Source organism: Gallinula chloropus, assembly GCF_964237585.1.
Source record: "Gallinula chloropus genome assembly, chromosome: 31".
Taxonomy (NCBI): domain Eukaryota; kingdom Metazoa; phylum Chordata; class Aves; order Gruiformes; family Rallidae; genus Gallinula; species Gallinula chloropus.
In genome coordinates, this window is record NC_140116.1 from 2,543,486 (window position 1) to 2,558,796 (window position 15,311).

The following is a 15,311-nucleotide window of genomic DNA, read 5'->3' on the forward strand; positions in this document are numbered from 1 at the left end:
ATGGCTGGAGAACTGACAGACAAGAAGGACCGGGACTCATCCCCTGCCAAGGAGGAGAGGAAGCGCTCCCGTTCCCCAGACAGGGACCGGGATCGGGACAGGGACCGGAAAGTTTCCCCTTCTAAGGACAGGAAGCGTCACAGGTCCCGGGACAGGAGGCGAGGCAGCCGCTCCCGCTCCCGTTCCCGCTCCAAGTCGGCAGAGAGGTGAGTGGGTCCCCTGGCTTTGCAGGGAAGAGCTCTCCAGCCTCCTGTCTCATCTGGCCATAACACCCTCACGAGGCTCTGGGTGGTTGGGCTGGGGTTGTGCTCTGACTGTCCCACTCTGCAGGGACCGTCGGCACAAAGAGCGGGACCGGGACCGGAACAAGAAGGACCGGGACCGGGACAAGGATGGACACCGGCGGGACAAGGACAGGAAGAGATCAAGGTGAGCACCCCCCTCTCTTTTTGGAGTGTCCCTGCTCCCTGGTGAGCCCCACCCAGGGCTGTTCCCTGTAGGGTGAGAGCAGGATTTCCCTGGTCGGTGTGGGTAGGGTGACCCTGGGGTTCTGTTCCCTCCCTGATCCCTCTTTATTCCTCTGGGAAGTTTGTCCCCAGGCAGAGGGAAGGATTCAAAGTCCCGGAAGGAACGGGACTCCCGGAAAGCAGAGGAAGAGGAAGAGAATGCCCTGAAGAAGGAGAAGGTGAGGAAGGGGCTTGGCTGGGGGGGATGGAGCTTTGGTGTGGCAAAGGGGGTTGCTAACAGTCCAGCCCTGTGTTTGCAGGCCCAGCCGCTGTCCTTGGAGGAGCTGCTGGCTAAGAAGAAGGCTGAAGAGGAGGCAGAAGCCAAGGTAGGAGCAGGAGCCTCCTCCCTGCATTGGGGCTTTCTCCTACCCTGCCCGTTGGTGGCTGGGACAGGGTGGGTGTTGAGGGGGTGGGGGTCTTTCCTTGGCAGTGAGGGGGGTCACAGCCAAGCCCCCTGTGAGCCTTCCCCTCTCCTGTCCCAGCCCAAGTTCCTGTCCAAGGCCGAGCGGGAGGCTGAGGCCTTGCGGCGGCGGCAGCAGGAGGTGGAGGAGCGGCAGCGGCTGCTGGAGGAGGAGAGGAAGAAGAGGAAGCAGTTCCAGGAGATGGGGAGGAAGATGCTGGGTAAGGGGGCGTCCCCCCACTGCAGTCTGCTTGGTTCTGAGGGGGCTTCAGCCTTAGGGGTGGGGGCTGAGCTCTGAGACCCTTCCCCTGCTCCCCAGAAGACCCCCAGGAGCGTGAGCGCAGGGAGCGCCGCGAGCGCATGGAGCGGGAGACCAACGGCACGGAGGATGAGGAGGGCAGGCAGAAGATCCGGGAGGAGAAGGACAAGAGCAAAGAGCTTCATGCCATTAAGGTGAGTGTTTGGGGGGAGGAAGGGGGGATTTGGGGGTAGGGGGGGGCCCCTGGGTCAGATCCTCACCCAGGATCTTGCAGGAGCGGTACCTGGGGGGGGTGAAGAAGCGGAGGCGCACGCGGCACCTCAACGACCGCAAGTTCGTCTTCGAGTGGGACGCCTCAGAGGACACATCCATCGATTACAACCCCCTGTGAGTGGTGGGGTGCTTCTGGGGCTGGGGGGAGGGATACCCTAGGAGGTGCTGAGCAGCCCCAAACCCCTGTCCCTGACCCTTCTCTCCCCCTCCTCTAGATACAAGGAGCGGCACCAAGTGCAGCTGCTGGGCCGGGGCTTCATCGCAGGGATCGACCTGAAGCAGCAGAAACGGGAACAGTCCCGTTTCTATGGGGACCTGATGGAGAAGAGACGGACACTGGAGGAGAAGGAGCAGGAGGAGTGAGTGTGCTGGGTGGGGGGGAACTGGGGGGATGCCAAGGGGTGTCCAGGGCCAAAGGCTGGCTGTGCTTTTGTGGGCTGGAGAGCTTTAGGGGGTGGCTGTGGGGTGCAGCGTGTTCCTTATGAGGGTTGTGAGATGATTCCAGCCTCCTCAGAGGTTCAGGGTGAACCCTGTCCCCTTCCTCACCACCACCACCCCACCACCCCCCACCCAGGGCTCGGCTGCGGAAGCTGCGGAAGAAAGAGGCCAAACAGCGCTGGGATGACCGGCACTGGTCCCAGAAGAAGCTGGATGAGATGACAGACAGGGACTGGCGCATCTTCCGGGAGGACTACAGCATCACCACCAAGGGGGGCAAGATTCCCAATCCCATCCGCTCCTGGAAGGACTCTTCCCTGCCCCCCCACATCCTGGAGGTCATCGATAAGTGTGGATACAAGGTGGGCACGGGATGGAGGAGAGGAGAGGAGAGGCTGCTGCCCCACAGATGGGAGGAGAGCTGAGAGGGACACAAGGAGGGGAAGGTCCCCTTCCTAAATCTGCCTCTCCCCTTGCCAGGAGCCCACCCCTATCCAGCGCCAGGCCATCCCCATCGGGCTGCAGAACCGCGACATCATCGGCGTGGCCGAGACCGGCAGCGGCAAGACCGCAGCGTTCCTCATCCCTCTGCTGGTGTGGATCACCACCCTGCCCAAGATCGACCGGTGGGTGGGACACGGGGGGACGCCAGGGGGTGATGCCAGGGGGTGACGTCAGGGGGTGACCCTGTGGAGTGACGCCAGGGCGTGACGGCAGGGGGTGACACCATGGGGTGACGCCAGGGGGTGGCACCATGGGGTGATGCCAGGGGGTGACGCCATGGGGTGATTCCATGGGGTGACACCACGGGGTGACGCCAGGGGGTGATGCCAGGGGGTGATGCCAGGGGGTGACAATGTGGGGTGATGCCACAGGGTGATGCCATGGGGCAATGCCAGGGGGTGACGCCATGGGGTAGCATCAGGGGGTGATTCCACGGGGTGACGCCAGGGGTGACACTGTGGGGTGACGCCAGTGGGTGACACTGTGGGGTGATGCCAGGGGGTGATTCCACGGGGTGATGCCGGGGGGTGACACTGTGGGGTGACACCAGGGGGTGATTCCATGGGATGACACCAGAGGTTGATGCCAGGGGGTGACACTGTGGGGTGACGCCAGGGGGTGATACCACAGGGTGACACCAGGGCGTGACGCCAGGAGGTGATGCCACGGGGTGGCATCAGGGGGTGATTCCATGGGGTGATGCCAGGGGGTGACACTGTGGGGTGATGCCAGGGGGTGACACTGTGGGGTGACGCCAGGGGGTGATGCCACAGGGTGACAGTGTGGGGTGACACCGGAGGTGATTCCAGGGGGTGATGCTGCGGGGTGATACCACAGGGTGACGCCAGGGGGTGACACCACAGGGTGACGCCAGGGGGTGACGCCGCGGGGAGCGCGACACGCGTGACGTAGCTGTGCCCTGTCACCCCACAGGATCGAGGAGTCAGACCAAGGTCCCTACGCCATCATCCTGGCCCCTACCCGTGAGCTGGCCCAGCAGATCGAGGAGGAGACCATCAAATTCGGGAAGCCCCTGGGCATCCGCACGGTGGCCGTGATCGGCGGCATCTCCCGCGAGGACCAAGGCTTCCGCCTTCGCATGGGCTGCGAGGTGGGTGTGTGTGTGTGTCCCCTCCCACCCCAAAGCAGAGGGGTTGTTTGAGCTCCAAGCTGTGCTCACCAACCCCTTCTGCTCCCCCCTCTTCCCCCTAGATCGTCATCGCTACGCCGGGGCGTCTCATCGACGTGCTGGAGAACCGGTACCTGGTGCTGAGCCGCTGCACCTACGTGGTGCTGGATGAGGCCGATCGCATGATCGACATGGGCTTTGAGCCTGATGTGCAGAAGATCCTGGAGCACATGCCTGTCACCAACCAAAAACCAGACACCGACGAGGCTGAGGACCCTGAGAAGATGTTGGCCAACTTTGAGTCAGGGAAACACAAGTACAGACAGGTGGGTGGCACGTGGAGGGGGGTTGTGTCCTTGTGAGGCCCCAGCTGGAGTCTTGTGTCCAGAGCTGGGGAACCCAGTACAGTGTGGGGCTGGTGGAGAGGGGTCAGAGGAGGGACATGGGGATGAGCACCTGCCCTACAAAGAGAGGCTGAGGGAACTGGGCTTGTTCAGCCTGGAGAAGAGAAGGCTGCGGGGGGACCTCGTTGCAGCCTTCCAGTACCTGAAGGGAGCTTATAGGCAGGAGGGGATTCGACTTTTTAAAAGAGCAGATAATGGCAGGACAAGGGGGAATGGACTAAAGCTAAAGGAGGGAAGGTTTAGATTAGATCTTAGGGGGAAGTTTTTTACAGAAGGAGTGGTGAGGTGCTGGAACAGGCTGCCCAGAGAGGTAGTGGATTCCCCATCCCTGGAGGTGTTCAAGGCCAGGTTGGATGGGGCCCTGGGCAGCCTTGTGTAGCTCCAGGCCTGGAGGTTGGTGTCCCTGCCTGTGGCAGGGGGGTTGGAGCTCTGTGACCCTTGGGGTCCCTTCCAACCCAGACCATTCTATGATTCTATGATGATGAGGAGCAGCTTCCCTATGGAGAGAGGGTGAGGGAGCTGGGCTGGTTCAGCCTGGAGAGGAAAAGGCTGTGGGGGGACCTCACTGCAGCCTTTCCATCCCTGAAGGGAGCAGAGGAACAGGAGGGGAATGGGCTTGTTAAAGGGCAGAGACTGACAGGACAAGGGGATGGGGTGAAGCTGGAGGAGGGAAGGGGGAGAGGAGAGATTGGGGGGAAGTTCTGTGCAGAGAGAGTGGTGAGGGGCTGGAAGGGGCTGCCCAGAGAGGGGGTGGGTGCCCCATCCATCCCTGGGGGTGTCCAAGGCCAGGTTGGCTGGGGCCCTGGGCAACCTTGTGTAGCTCCAGGCCTGGAGGTTGGTGTCCCAGCCTGTGGCAGGGGGGGTTGGAGCTCTGTGACCCTTGGGGGTCCCTCCCAACCCAAACCAGTCTGGGATGGATTCTATGGGGTGGGTCCCAGTGGGGTGTGTGTTGGCCTTGTTCCTGCCCTGTGGGGGATGTTCCTCATGGCTCTGTTTGCTCGCAGACCGTCATGTTCACGGCCACCATGCCGCCGGCGGTGGAGCGCCTGGCCCGCAGCTACCTGCGGCGCCCGGCCGTGGTCTACATCGGCTCGGCCGGCAAACCCCACGAGCGGGTGGAGCAGAAGGTCTTCCTCATGTCTGAGTCGGAGAAGAGGTGCAGTGGGGGCCTCTGGAGTGGGCTGGAGTGGGCTGGAGTGGGGAGGGTGGGTGTTTGGTGGGTGGGCTGGGGTGTTTTGAGGGTGAGGGTGCTTTGGGAGAGGGACTCTGGAGAGTAGATGGGCTCCTGTGGGGCACCACCACCTTCTCCTTCACCCAACCCACCCTCTTCTTCCCCAACAGGAAGAAGCTGCTGGCCATCCTGGAACAGGGCTTCGACCCACCCATCATCATCTTCGTCAACCAGAAGAAGGGCTGCGACGTGCTGGCCAAGTCCCTGGAGAAGATGGGGGTGAGTCTCAGGCTGTGGTATGGCCCTGCCCCCCCCTCCCCCCCATGTCACACCCCCCCCACCACATCACACCCCCCCCCCATGACGTCAGAGCGGCACTATGGGGCAGGCAGAGCAGCAGGAAGGGGGTTGGGATGTAGGGGTCCTGTGCACCCCCAAGGGCAGGATGCTGGCGGCAGAGCCTGAGGGGGTTGGGGGTGGGATAGAGGGGATTTAGGGGGATTATGGGGCCCTGGGGGGGTCCTAGGGGGTTTGGGGGGGTTATGGGGGAGATAGGCAGTCTTGAGGGGGTTATGGTGTCTGGGAGGGGTTGGGGGTTGAGGGGGGGATAGGGGGGACTTAGGGGGGTTATGGGGCCCTGGGGGGGTCCTGGAGGGGAGTTGGGGGGGTTACGGGGGGGATAGGGAGTCTGGAGGGGGTTATGGTGTCTGGGAGGGGTTATGGTGTTGGAGGGGGAGGATAGGGGGGATTCAGGGGGGTTATGGGGCCCTGGGGGGGTCCTGGAGGGGGGTTATGGGGGAGATAGGGAGTTTGGAGGGGGTTATGGTGTTGGGGGGGGAGGATAGGGGAGATTCAGGGGGGTTATGGGGCCCTGGGGGGGGTCCTGGAGGGGGGTTGAGGGGGTTATGGGGGAGATAGGGAGTCTTGAGGGGGTTATGGTGTTGGGGGGGGAGGATAGGGGGGATTCAGGGGGGTTATGGGGCCCTGGGGGGGTCCTGGAGGGGGGTTATGGGGGAGATAGGGAGTCTGGAGGGGGTTATGGTGTCCGGGGTGGGGGGGTGGGTTATGTGGGTCTGGGAGATGTTGGGGGGGGGATATGGTGTCGTGGGGGGGATATGAGGTCTTGGAGGGGGGGATTTGGGGGTGCTGGGGTGGGAGTTTGGGGGGGGAATAGTGAAGGTTTGGGGTGGATAGAGGGTGCTGGGGTGGGGGTTAGGTTAGGATTAGGTGGGTGCTGAGGCCCTGAGCACCCCCAATTCCCATGTGGGGACTCTATGGCTCCAGATCCCCCCTCCCCAGCCCCCATCTAACCAGTCCCATCACCCCCCCTCCACCAGTACAACGCCTGCACCCTGCACGGTGGCAAAGGCCAGGAGCAGCGGGAGTTCGCGCTCTCCAACCTGAAGGCCGGCGCCAAGGACATCCTGGTGGCCACCGACGTGGCCGGGCGCGGCATCGACATCCACGACGTCTCCATGGTGGTCAACTATGACATGGCCAAGAACATTGAGGGTGAGTTTAAGGACTTGGGGGGCTGTTGGGTGCAGGGAAGAGGTCGTGGGGGTCTCCCCTCACCCCTGTGTGGCACCTCACCCCCCCCCATCCCGTGTGTCCCCCCCTCCTCTCCTCCAGATTACATCCACCGCATCGGGCGGACGGGCCGAGCTGGGAAGAGCGGTGTGGCCATCACCTTCCTCACCAAGGAGGATTCTACTGTCTTCTACGACCTGAAACAGGCCATCCTGGAGAGCCCAGTGTCCTCCTGCCCCCCCGAGCTGGCCAACCACCCCGATGCCCAGCACAAACCTGGCACCATCCTCACCAAGAAGCGGCGGGAGGAAACCATCTTCGCTTGAAGACTGGTATCCCCCCCACCCCACCCTCCTGCCCTCTCTGTCACCCCTTTTTGGGGACAATGTTGGGCTGCCAGGACTCTTTTGGTTGCTCTTCACCCCCACATTCCCCCTGCCCAGCCCTGATGTGGCCAGGACTGCTGACAGCAGAGACTTGGGGTTGGGACTGTCCCCCAAATATCCCCCCTCACCCTGTTCTCTCAGTCCCCCTCCCTGCCTCACCCAGGGATTGGTTGGGAGGCTGTTGGGGGGCAGAGCTGTCGCTGGGTTTGGGGTGCTGGTTCCAGGGCTGTCCCAGGAGTTGGGGTCCCTTCATCCCTTTTGTAGCCAAAATTCCAGGCTGTGGGAATAAACCCCCCCCCCCAGCTGAGCTGCCGGATGCGGCCTCCTCGTGCTCTCCCTTCCCACAGCCCCTTTCCCAGAGGGGCTGGGAGCCAGCAGCACCCCTAAGGAGGGAGCTTTTAGGGGTGCTCAGCACCCACAGATCCCAGCTCCCTTTCCCTCCCCCTCCCCATCCCTGTGGTGTGTGTGTCCCCCTCCCCAGACACACAGACACCAGCACCTCCAAGCACTCTTGTGTTTCTGAAACCAGTTACAGGGAAATCAGTGCTTTCTACAAAAGAAATTATAACAAATCTGTGCCCCCCCTTCCCCCCCACCCACTCCCCAGCTCCCTGCAAAGTGCCCTGGGTGATTTTGGGGTGTGTGTGGGGGTGTTGTTGGGGTGGGGGGGGTCAGCCCAGCGCTGGGACCTTGTGCCCAGCTGTGCCAAGGGGGGTGGGCACCGTATTTACATGACTGTGCAGTGACGTGCAGGGAGAGGGGGGGGGGGTTGTGAGGATGGGGAAAAGAGAGGGGGGGTGTGAGTGCAGGATTTGGGGTGGCCCTGCCCCAGGTGGGGTCCAGCCACCCCCTGCCTCTGGCCCTGGAGGAGGAGGTGGTTTGGGGGCAGGGAGAATTCGGTGCAGAGCGAAGCGACTGGTGCGGCCCCCTCCTCCCAGGGGGGGTCCCATGCAGGGGAGGGGGGCAGGCTGAGCCCCTCAGGTCTGTGTGGGATGGGGGATGCTGCTAAAACCACATGTATCTGTGTGTCCCCCCCACTCCTCAGCCCCTTGGCCCATGAGGTTTTGGGGAGGGGGGCTTGGGGGTGGGGGGGGAGGCACCCTCTGTTTCATGGCAGCTGCCTTGCGGGGAATGAGCCAGCCTGCAATGCGGGGTGGGGTGGGGAGGTGGGGAAACTGAGGCAGGGAGAAGGCATGTAGCTGTCCCCATGTCCCCAAGGAGCTGGGGAGGGGGGGTTCTTGGGGCATCCTGACCATTGCCCCCACCCCCCTCACCCTGTGCTTATGGCTGAAGACATCCCTGGGGGGGGTTGAGGGGGGTGGGGGTGTGAGGAAGCTGCCGGCACCGAGGAGTTCCCCAAGAGAGGGAGATTGTCTGAGCAGCCCCAGCTCAGGGCCAGGGCGACTGGGGTGAGGGGTGGGGGGCCGGTTCCCAGCCGTATTTCCCCCCCCCTCCCCTCCTCTTTGTCCCCCCCCACCCCCCTAATAGCTGTCCTTAGCCCAGGGCCGGCTGCGCTGCCAGTTCCTGTCGTGGTTGCGCTCGGCCGCGCGCTCCGGCGTGCCGGGGCCCTGCAAGCCGCTGTTGTGGTGCCGGTGGGGCTGGTAGAGGTCTGGGTAGGGGTCTCCATACTCCTCCTCTTCCAGATGCCTGGAGCTGCGTTGGGATGCAGCCCCCCAGGGTTGGGGTGACGTCTCCCCAGCTTCATCCGAGGGCATCAGGCTGTCGTGCTCCAGCGGCGAGTGCTCCCCCCGCTCCCCCAGCAGCTGCTGGCTCTGTGGGGAGGGATGGGGCTTTGGGAATGGGGGTGAGGTGGTGGTAGGGGGGGTGTCCTGTCTGGTGTGGGTACCCCCTGTGCTGGCAGGGACCCGGGGGAAGGGGTGTAGGCTTTGGGGAGGGGGTACCTGCAAGCCTGGGAGGCCGGTGGGCGAGGGCACGGCGTGGGGGGCGTGCGGGGGGTGGTGGGTGGCACGCCAGTACACCTCCAGGTACTCAGCCAGGTGCTCACAGGCATCCTCCAGCTGGTTCTCATCCAGGATGACATCAAAGAGCTCCTGAGGTGGGTGAAAGGGGGGTCAGGAATGACTTGGGGACCCCCCACCCAGCCCCTCCTTGGCATCCCCAGGGCAGGGGTCCCACCCTGCTCACCGGGGGACACTGGACCAGCTTGTCAGCTGCCATCATCTGCACGTTGAGGTGCTTCACCTGCGACTTCCCCCGGGACTTGATGAGCCGCTGCAGGACCTGGGGAGGGGAGAAGGAGGGTGATGGGGCTGTGGGGGGGGGCAACAAGCCTTTTGGGGGGTGGGGGGGGTCCTGGTCACCCCTCACCTTAGGTGAGGACACCTTGACATAGACAATGATGGGTGCCAGGGAGGTCTTGGCCAGCTGGGCTGGGTGGTTGATGGTGTCAGCATCCAGCACCACCAGCTGCAGGGACTTGGCCAGCTCGAAGATGCGCTCGATCTCGCTCTGCACCTCGGCTTGGGTGGGGGGGACACACACATGGGGCAGGACAGGGAGGGGAAGGAGAAGGGAGAGGGGTGTGTGTATCAGGCCAAGCTGGCCCCAAAAAAGGGGAGCCCCTGCACCCCAGGGGTTGAGCCCAGCCCCTCACCGATGCTGGAGCGGGTGGTGGAGCGCTCCAGGATGGCTTGCTTGCCCAGGTTGTTGAGGATGGAGCGCTTGGCCAGGGAGAGGTCAGCTGTGATGTGGGTGATTGAGATCCTGGGGAGGGGATGGGGAAAGGAGGGGGGGGGGCAAAGGGATGGTGGTGGGGACCTGTGCGCTCCCCTTCCCTCCCCTCCCCTCCCCTTCCCCCCTTCGTGGGCCATATGGGTGGGTGGGTGGGTGGGCTTGAGGGGTCCTGGGGTTGGGAGCGGGAGGAGGGGAGGGGGGTGGGTGGTATCTCACCTGCCGTCGAATCTGTGCTTGAGGAAGTCGAAGAGGGCTTTCTGCATCATGTCGGTGACCTGCCGGCGGGGCCGGTCAGCAGATGGCAGCACCGGCACCCTGCCAGCAGCCCTCGGCCCCACCATCTGCCCATCACTGGGACAGGCAGGGATGGAGCCCCCAACCCCAAACACACCCCCCCCCCCCCCACCTTATACCTCGTATCCTTTCAGCGAGGGCCCCACCAGCACCACGGGCCGCATGGAGGGGACAACGTCATAGGGTGGGATGTGCTGTGTCTGTGGGGAGACGCAGGGACACGTCACCACCCTGTGCCCCCCTAACCCCACCCACCAGCCCCTGGGAGAAAGGGGTCAACGAGCCTATTCCAGAGAGCCACCCATCCTACAGCCCCCCATAACCGGGGGGGCAGACTCGAGGGGGGGTGTGGGTGGGTTTTGCCCTCACCCTTTCCATCCCAGAAACAGCTCTTCATGGAGCACGTGTGTGTCCTGTGTCCCCCCCCCCACCCAGCCACCATCTCCCCCCACCCCAGGGCACAGGGGACTCACCTGCTTCTGCTTCTGCTTGGCTTGGGGAGAGGAGAGAAGAAACAGAGGTTGGTGACAGCAAAGGGAGGACCCCCCCCTGCCTCCCAGGACCCCCCTGGGCCAGGACGTGTCCTTACCTAAGGAGGGGGGAGGCGATCGCCGGTTCCCACTGTCACCAAGGCCTGAGGCATTGCCAGCTCTCCTTGGGGAGGGGGGGGTGGGAGAGGTTGAGAGACCCCTGGGGGGGCTTAAGTGAGGGGAGTGGGGGTGGGTGTCTGTTCCCTACCTGGCTTTCTGCTCCTGCTTGAGCCTCATGGCTTCCAGGCGCTGGGGGCTGGGGATGAAGGCGATGTCCCCCCCCTCCTTCACTAGGCGCCCAATCCACCAGTCATTGCTGTATTTCTGGGCGAGGGCAGGTTGGGGAGAGGGGAGGGGAGGTTGAGGAGGGGGTATCCCTGGCCCTGATGTGTGTCTGTCCCCCCACCCCACCCTCCTAACTGACCTCCTTGATGTGCAGGAAATCTTTGGCTTCAAAGTTGATGGCAGCTCCCTGCACCGGACACTCCTCGTCCAGCGCCCCGCAGTAGCTGACATTGGTGCGCACAGCGAAGGCGACCGGCTTGTGCTGGGGATGGGGAGGATGTGGGGGGGGTGTGGGGGGTCAATCAGCACCCCCCAAGCCCCCACCAGCCCTCCCCATGAGTTTTCTCACCCCCACCACCCCTACCTTGGCCCTCTCGAGCTGCTGCTGGGCCTGGCTCTCCACCTCGCGCCGCGCGCCCTCGCGATCCTCCTCCAGGGACACGTCGGAGTCCAGGGATGGGCGGCTGGTGTAGGAGTCCGCCGAGCCCTGGGGAGTGGGGAGGGGGGACAGGGCTGAGTGCTGGGGGGCTGCAAGGACCCCCCCCAAAGAAGGACCTTGCCCTGAGGCAGCACAAGCCTGGGGAGGGGACCCTGTTGATCCTGGCTTTTGGGGGGGGGGGGGTTCTCAGTGGCACTGCCCCAGCAGGACCCTCCTGGGGTGCAGCCTCAGTGTCCTGGGGGGGTGTGGGGGGGTGTGGGGAGACCCCCCACAGCACCAGGAAGGCACAGGGGTCCCCATCCCCCTGGGGATGTAGACCTGCTGCAGCCACCCCCCCCACCCTGGGATGCCCAGCGGGTGCTCAGTGCATCCCCCCCCCCACCCCATCACCACCTCCCAGCTCCCCCCACCCTGCTTGGCACAGCCCCCCCACCCCTCCCAGCTCCCCCCCACCCCACCCCCACCCCGCTGGTAATTACCCAGCACCCGCTGTGCCCGGAACAGGCGCAGAAGCTGCAGTGAAATATTTATAGGTCCCTGGATGTAGCTGAGCATCACCCCCCCCCCCCCCCCTCGCCCCCCGCCCTGAGGCCCCCCCGGCGCTGCCCAGCACCGGCTCCATCACCCGCTGGGGCCGCCCCCACCCTGCGCATCCCACCTCGCTCACATCGGGGGGGGGGTAGGGGGGGGAAAAGGGGAAGGGGGGGAATAGGGGGGGGAATGAGGGGGGGGCTGGGCTCCCCCACCCCGACGCAGGCAATATGGTTTCCCAGCACAGCCCCCACCAATATGGCCTCCCCAGCACTCCCCCCCCCCCCTCAAATTCTCACCACCCCCCCCAGCATCCCAAGCACGGGCCCCCCCCCCCAATACAGCATCTCCAGCACCTTCCCCAAGCACCACCCCCCCCCCCATCAATGCAGCCTCCGGCCCGGAGCATCAACCCCGGCCATGGGGGTCGCATCCTCCCCTCTCCACCACCCCCATCCCCGGTTCCTGGTCCCGGCGGCACCTGCCGGGAAAGGGCGAGACCGGCAGCGGCGGGAACAAAGGGCCGGGGGGGGGGGGGGGGGGGGGGCGACACGACCTGACCCCCCCCCACCACCACCACCACCTCCCCGCACCGGGCACAGCCAAATCCCACCCCCCACACCCACCCCCGGGGCGTAGCTCCCCCACCCCCCCCGGTACCGGGCCCGGTACCTCGTTGAGCAGGAAGGTAGCGCTGGAGTCAGAAAACGACATAGACGGGGCGAGCCGAGCCGAGCCGAGCCGAGCCCCCCCCCCCAGCCCAGGCCCCAGCCCGGCTCCGGTCCCGGTACCGGCTCGGGCTCCGGTTCCGGCTGCGGCTCGGGCTCCGGCTGGCCCTGCCCGCTCCGCCGCTGCCGCTGCCGCCCCTCCCCGCCCCTCCCCGCCCCCGCCTCCCACCGCCCCCCCTTCCCCGGGGCGCACGGAGCCGCCCCCACCGGCTCGGCCTGGGGGTGGGGGGGTGGGTGTTGGGGGGGGGGTCGCGCTTCCCCCAGCCAGGGGATGGCGGGGGAGGCTCCGGCCCCTCTCCGGTGGGACCCCCGGGGGGGGGAGGGTGTGTGGAGGCTCCGGCCCCTCTCCGGTGGGACCCCCAGGGGGGGGAGGGTGGTGGTGGGGGGGGTTGGGGGGTGGGGGGGGGCTGCACTGGCAGCCGTGGGTCCCGAGCGGCTCCGGGGCAGCTCCCGGGGGAAGGGGAGGGGGGGGGGGGGGGTATGTGCAAGGGGATGGAGGTGGGGGGGGGGGTCCTGAGGCGGCGTTGAGGGCCCGTGCAGCCCCCCCGCAGCCCGTGGCCGAGGGATTCCCGTGGGTACCTCCATGCTCCGGTGCGGCGGCCCCCGTCCTGCCCCGAGCCGGTAGCAGCCCCGTCTGCAGGGCGAGCCCTGCGGCAGGGCCGGAGCCGCCCCCCCCACACCCCCCCCCCCACACCCCCACCCCCCCGCCCCCGAGGAGGGGGGCAGCGACGAGCCTCGGGGGACCGGCCCGGCCCGCCCCGTTACCGTGCAGCGAGACAGGCCCGGGACGGCTCGGCACGGCCCGGGGGAGATGGGGGGGGGCGTGGGACAGGGCTCCGGGCAGCGGCGGGACGGTCACCGGCCACCGGGCGTCGGCCCCGGTACCGGCCGGGGCGGCGGGGCCGGGCCGGGCCCTCTCCGAGGTGCTGAAGGGGCCGCGCTGGATGCGGAGCCCGGGCGGGGGGATCCCCCGGGGGGTCCCGGTGTGTGGGGGGGAGGGGGGGGGTAGGTGCTACCCTGGGGCGCAAACGAGCCGCTCGGGCCGCTCTGCTCTATCCCCGGGGCCGCACCTACCGGAGCCCCCCCCCACCCCCCCCACCCCGGTACCCACTCTCCCTCCGGGGGGGGGGGGAGGAAGAACCGGAGCAGGGGGGGGGTAAACCGTCTCTCCCGGGCAGCGCGGGTGCGAGCGGGGCGGTAACCCGGCACCGGCACCCCCCCCCACCCTCACCCCCACCCCCGGGCCCGGTCCCCCTCCCGTGCCTCAGTTTCCCCGCTGGGTCCCGCCGGCACCCCCCGCGCCGCAGTGCCGGTACCCGGCGGCCGGCCCGGCCCTGACGCAGCACTCGCTATTTTTAGCCGCGGGGAGCGGCTGGGTTGCGATGCTACCGGAGCCCGGTGCCGGCTCCCAGCCCCGGTCCCGGGGGGAACGGTAGGGAGGGGGGGGGGGGGGCGGCTCCCCCCCGGGTTCCTCCTGGGGCGGGGAGCTCAACCGATCCCCCCCCCCCCCCCCATCCATCCACCCCCCCACCCCCCCACCCCACACCCCCCCTTCCCCGGTCGGTGCCTTAATGCGGAGCCGCAGCGTCGCCACCTCCGGGAGGGAGACGCGGCGGGGGGGGGGGGGGGAGATGGGACCGGGGTGGGGGGGGGATGCCCCGCCCCGGTTACCGGTGCCGGTGCCGGCCCCTCTCACCTGCCTGCGGAGGATGCTGGAGGTGGTATCGGACGAGGTGCTGCCGTCCGAGCGCTTGAAGCGGCTCTTACGCTTCGGGAGCCTCCGGGGACTCTGCGAAGTGGAGGGGGAGGGAAGGGGGGGGCGGCCGGTGAGCACCGGGCGGCCCCTCCGCTGCGGGAAGAACCGAACCGGGGGCCTCCAGCGGGCCCAGGGTAGCCGGGCAAAGGCTCCTCCGTTCCTCTCTACCTGGAAGGAGCCGAGAGCGGAGGGTTGCGCCGGGGATGACATCCCCGGCCCGTACCCAGCGGAACCCCCCCCCCCCGCCCCCGGGATCCCGGCGGGGCCGCCCCGCACCGGACCGCGGCTTCTTCCCCGGGAAGGGCCTGGGCGCCGCCGCCGCTGTCACCGCCGCGCTCCGCATCACACGGGGCCGCCGGGGCGTCCCGACCGTCCCCGCCCCCGCTTTACCCGCCCCCCGCGCCCATCCCGCCGCGGCGTCCGGCCCTCGCCCCCCGCACTGGGGATAGACCCCTCCCCGCAACCCCCGCGGCTGCGGGATGAGGCCCCCGGGGGGGGCTGCGGGGTGGGTGTGTGTCCCCCCCACCCCCCCCCAACTCCAAACCCGGGGGTATCTCCCTCTATTTACCCCCGCGTGGGGCAGGGATCGGGGCGGGGGGGGGGAGGGGGTGTCCTGAGGTGCGGGGCAGCCCTCCCGCACACTCGTGTCCCCGTCGTGCCCACGGGTGTGTGCGGGGCCGCGGGGCTGCAGCATCCACCGCACCGCCCGGCCGGAGCGATAGGCGGGGGCTGCGGGGGGGGGGTGTGGGGGGCTTGGGGAGCCCCGGTAGAGCCAGGGCCAAACCCTGGGGGTGGAGGGGGGGGGGGGGAACACCCACGGCGTGACCAGGATCCAGCCCACGGAGGTCGAACGTGGGGGGCAGGGGCCGGCCAAGGTCTGTCCCGGGGACCCCCGGCAGGACCCAGCCCGGGCACCCCCCGGTGAGGGTGCGCTGGGACACCCCTTCCCCCCCCCTACACCCACCCCACACCCCCCCAACCCCCCCCCGCCGGGCTCCGCTGCTCCCCCACTCGCGGCGGGACTTCCGCGTGGGCCCGCGGGGACACGGGCCCG

At 67.1% G+C, this 15,311-nt stretch overlaps 2 protein-coding genes across 3 annotated transcripts; one reads left to right on the forward strand and one right to left on the reverse strand.

The window, feature by feature from the left end:
* DDX23 (DEAD-box helicase 23) lies at window positions 1–7,548 on the forward strand (the record flags this gene model as incomplete). Its single annotated transcript, XM_084277152.1, has 16 exons — window positions 1–206; window positions 331–429; window positions 589–685; window positions 767–832; window positions 989–1,127; window positions 1,226–1,359; window positions 1,440–1,552; window positions 1,654–1,797; window positions 2,013–2,238; window positions 2,357–2,502; window positions 3,314–3,491; window positions 3,593–3,835; window positions 4,918–5,069; window positions 5,255–5,363; window positions 6,422–6,596; window positions 6,717–7,548. The coding sequence occupies 16 exons, from the start codon at window positions 1–3 to the stop codon at window positions 6,938–6,940; spliced, it is 2,451 nt and encodes an 816-aa protein (XP_084133278.1). The 3' UTR covers window positions 6,941–7,548.
* A 933-nt stretch (window positions 7,549–8,481) lies between these two features.
* Window positions 8,482–14,467, reverse strand: CACNB3 (calcium voltage-gated channel auxiliary subunit beta 3; the record flags this gene model as incomplete). Of its 2 annotated transcripts, XM_084277171.1 has the most annotated exons (14): window positions 8,482–8,772; window positions 8,902–9,051; window positions 9,146–9,241; window positions 9,329–9,480; window positions 9,615–9,724; window positions 9,911–9,969; window positions 10,108–10,188; window positions 10,462–10,481; window positions 10,578–10,642; window positions 10,727–10,842; window positions 10,943–11,065; window positions 11,168–11,290; window positions 14,198–14,290; window positions 14,426–14,467. In XM_084277171.1, the coding sequence occupies 14 exons, from the start codon at window positions 14,465–14,467 to the stop codon at window positions 8,482–8,484; spliced, it is 1,521 nt and encodes a 506-aa protein (XP_084133297.1). The 2 variants fall into 2 exon arrangements, with proteins under 2 accessions (XP_084133297.1, XP_084133298.1); XM_084277172.1 differs by lacking the exons at window positions 14,198–14,290; window positions 14,426–14,467 and adding an exon at window positions 12,446–12,487.
* Between the last annotated feature and the right edge of the window lie 844 nt (window positions 14,468–15,311).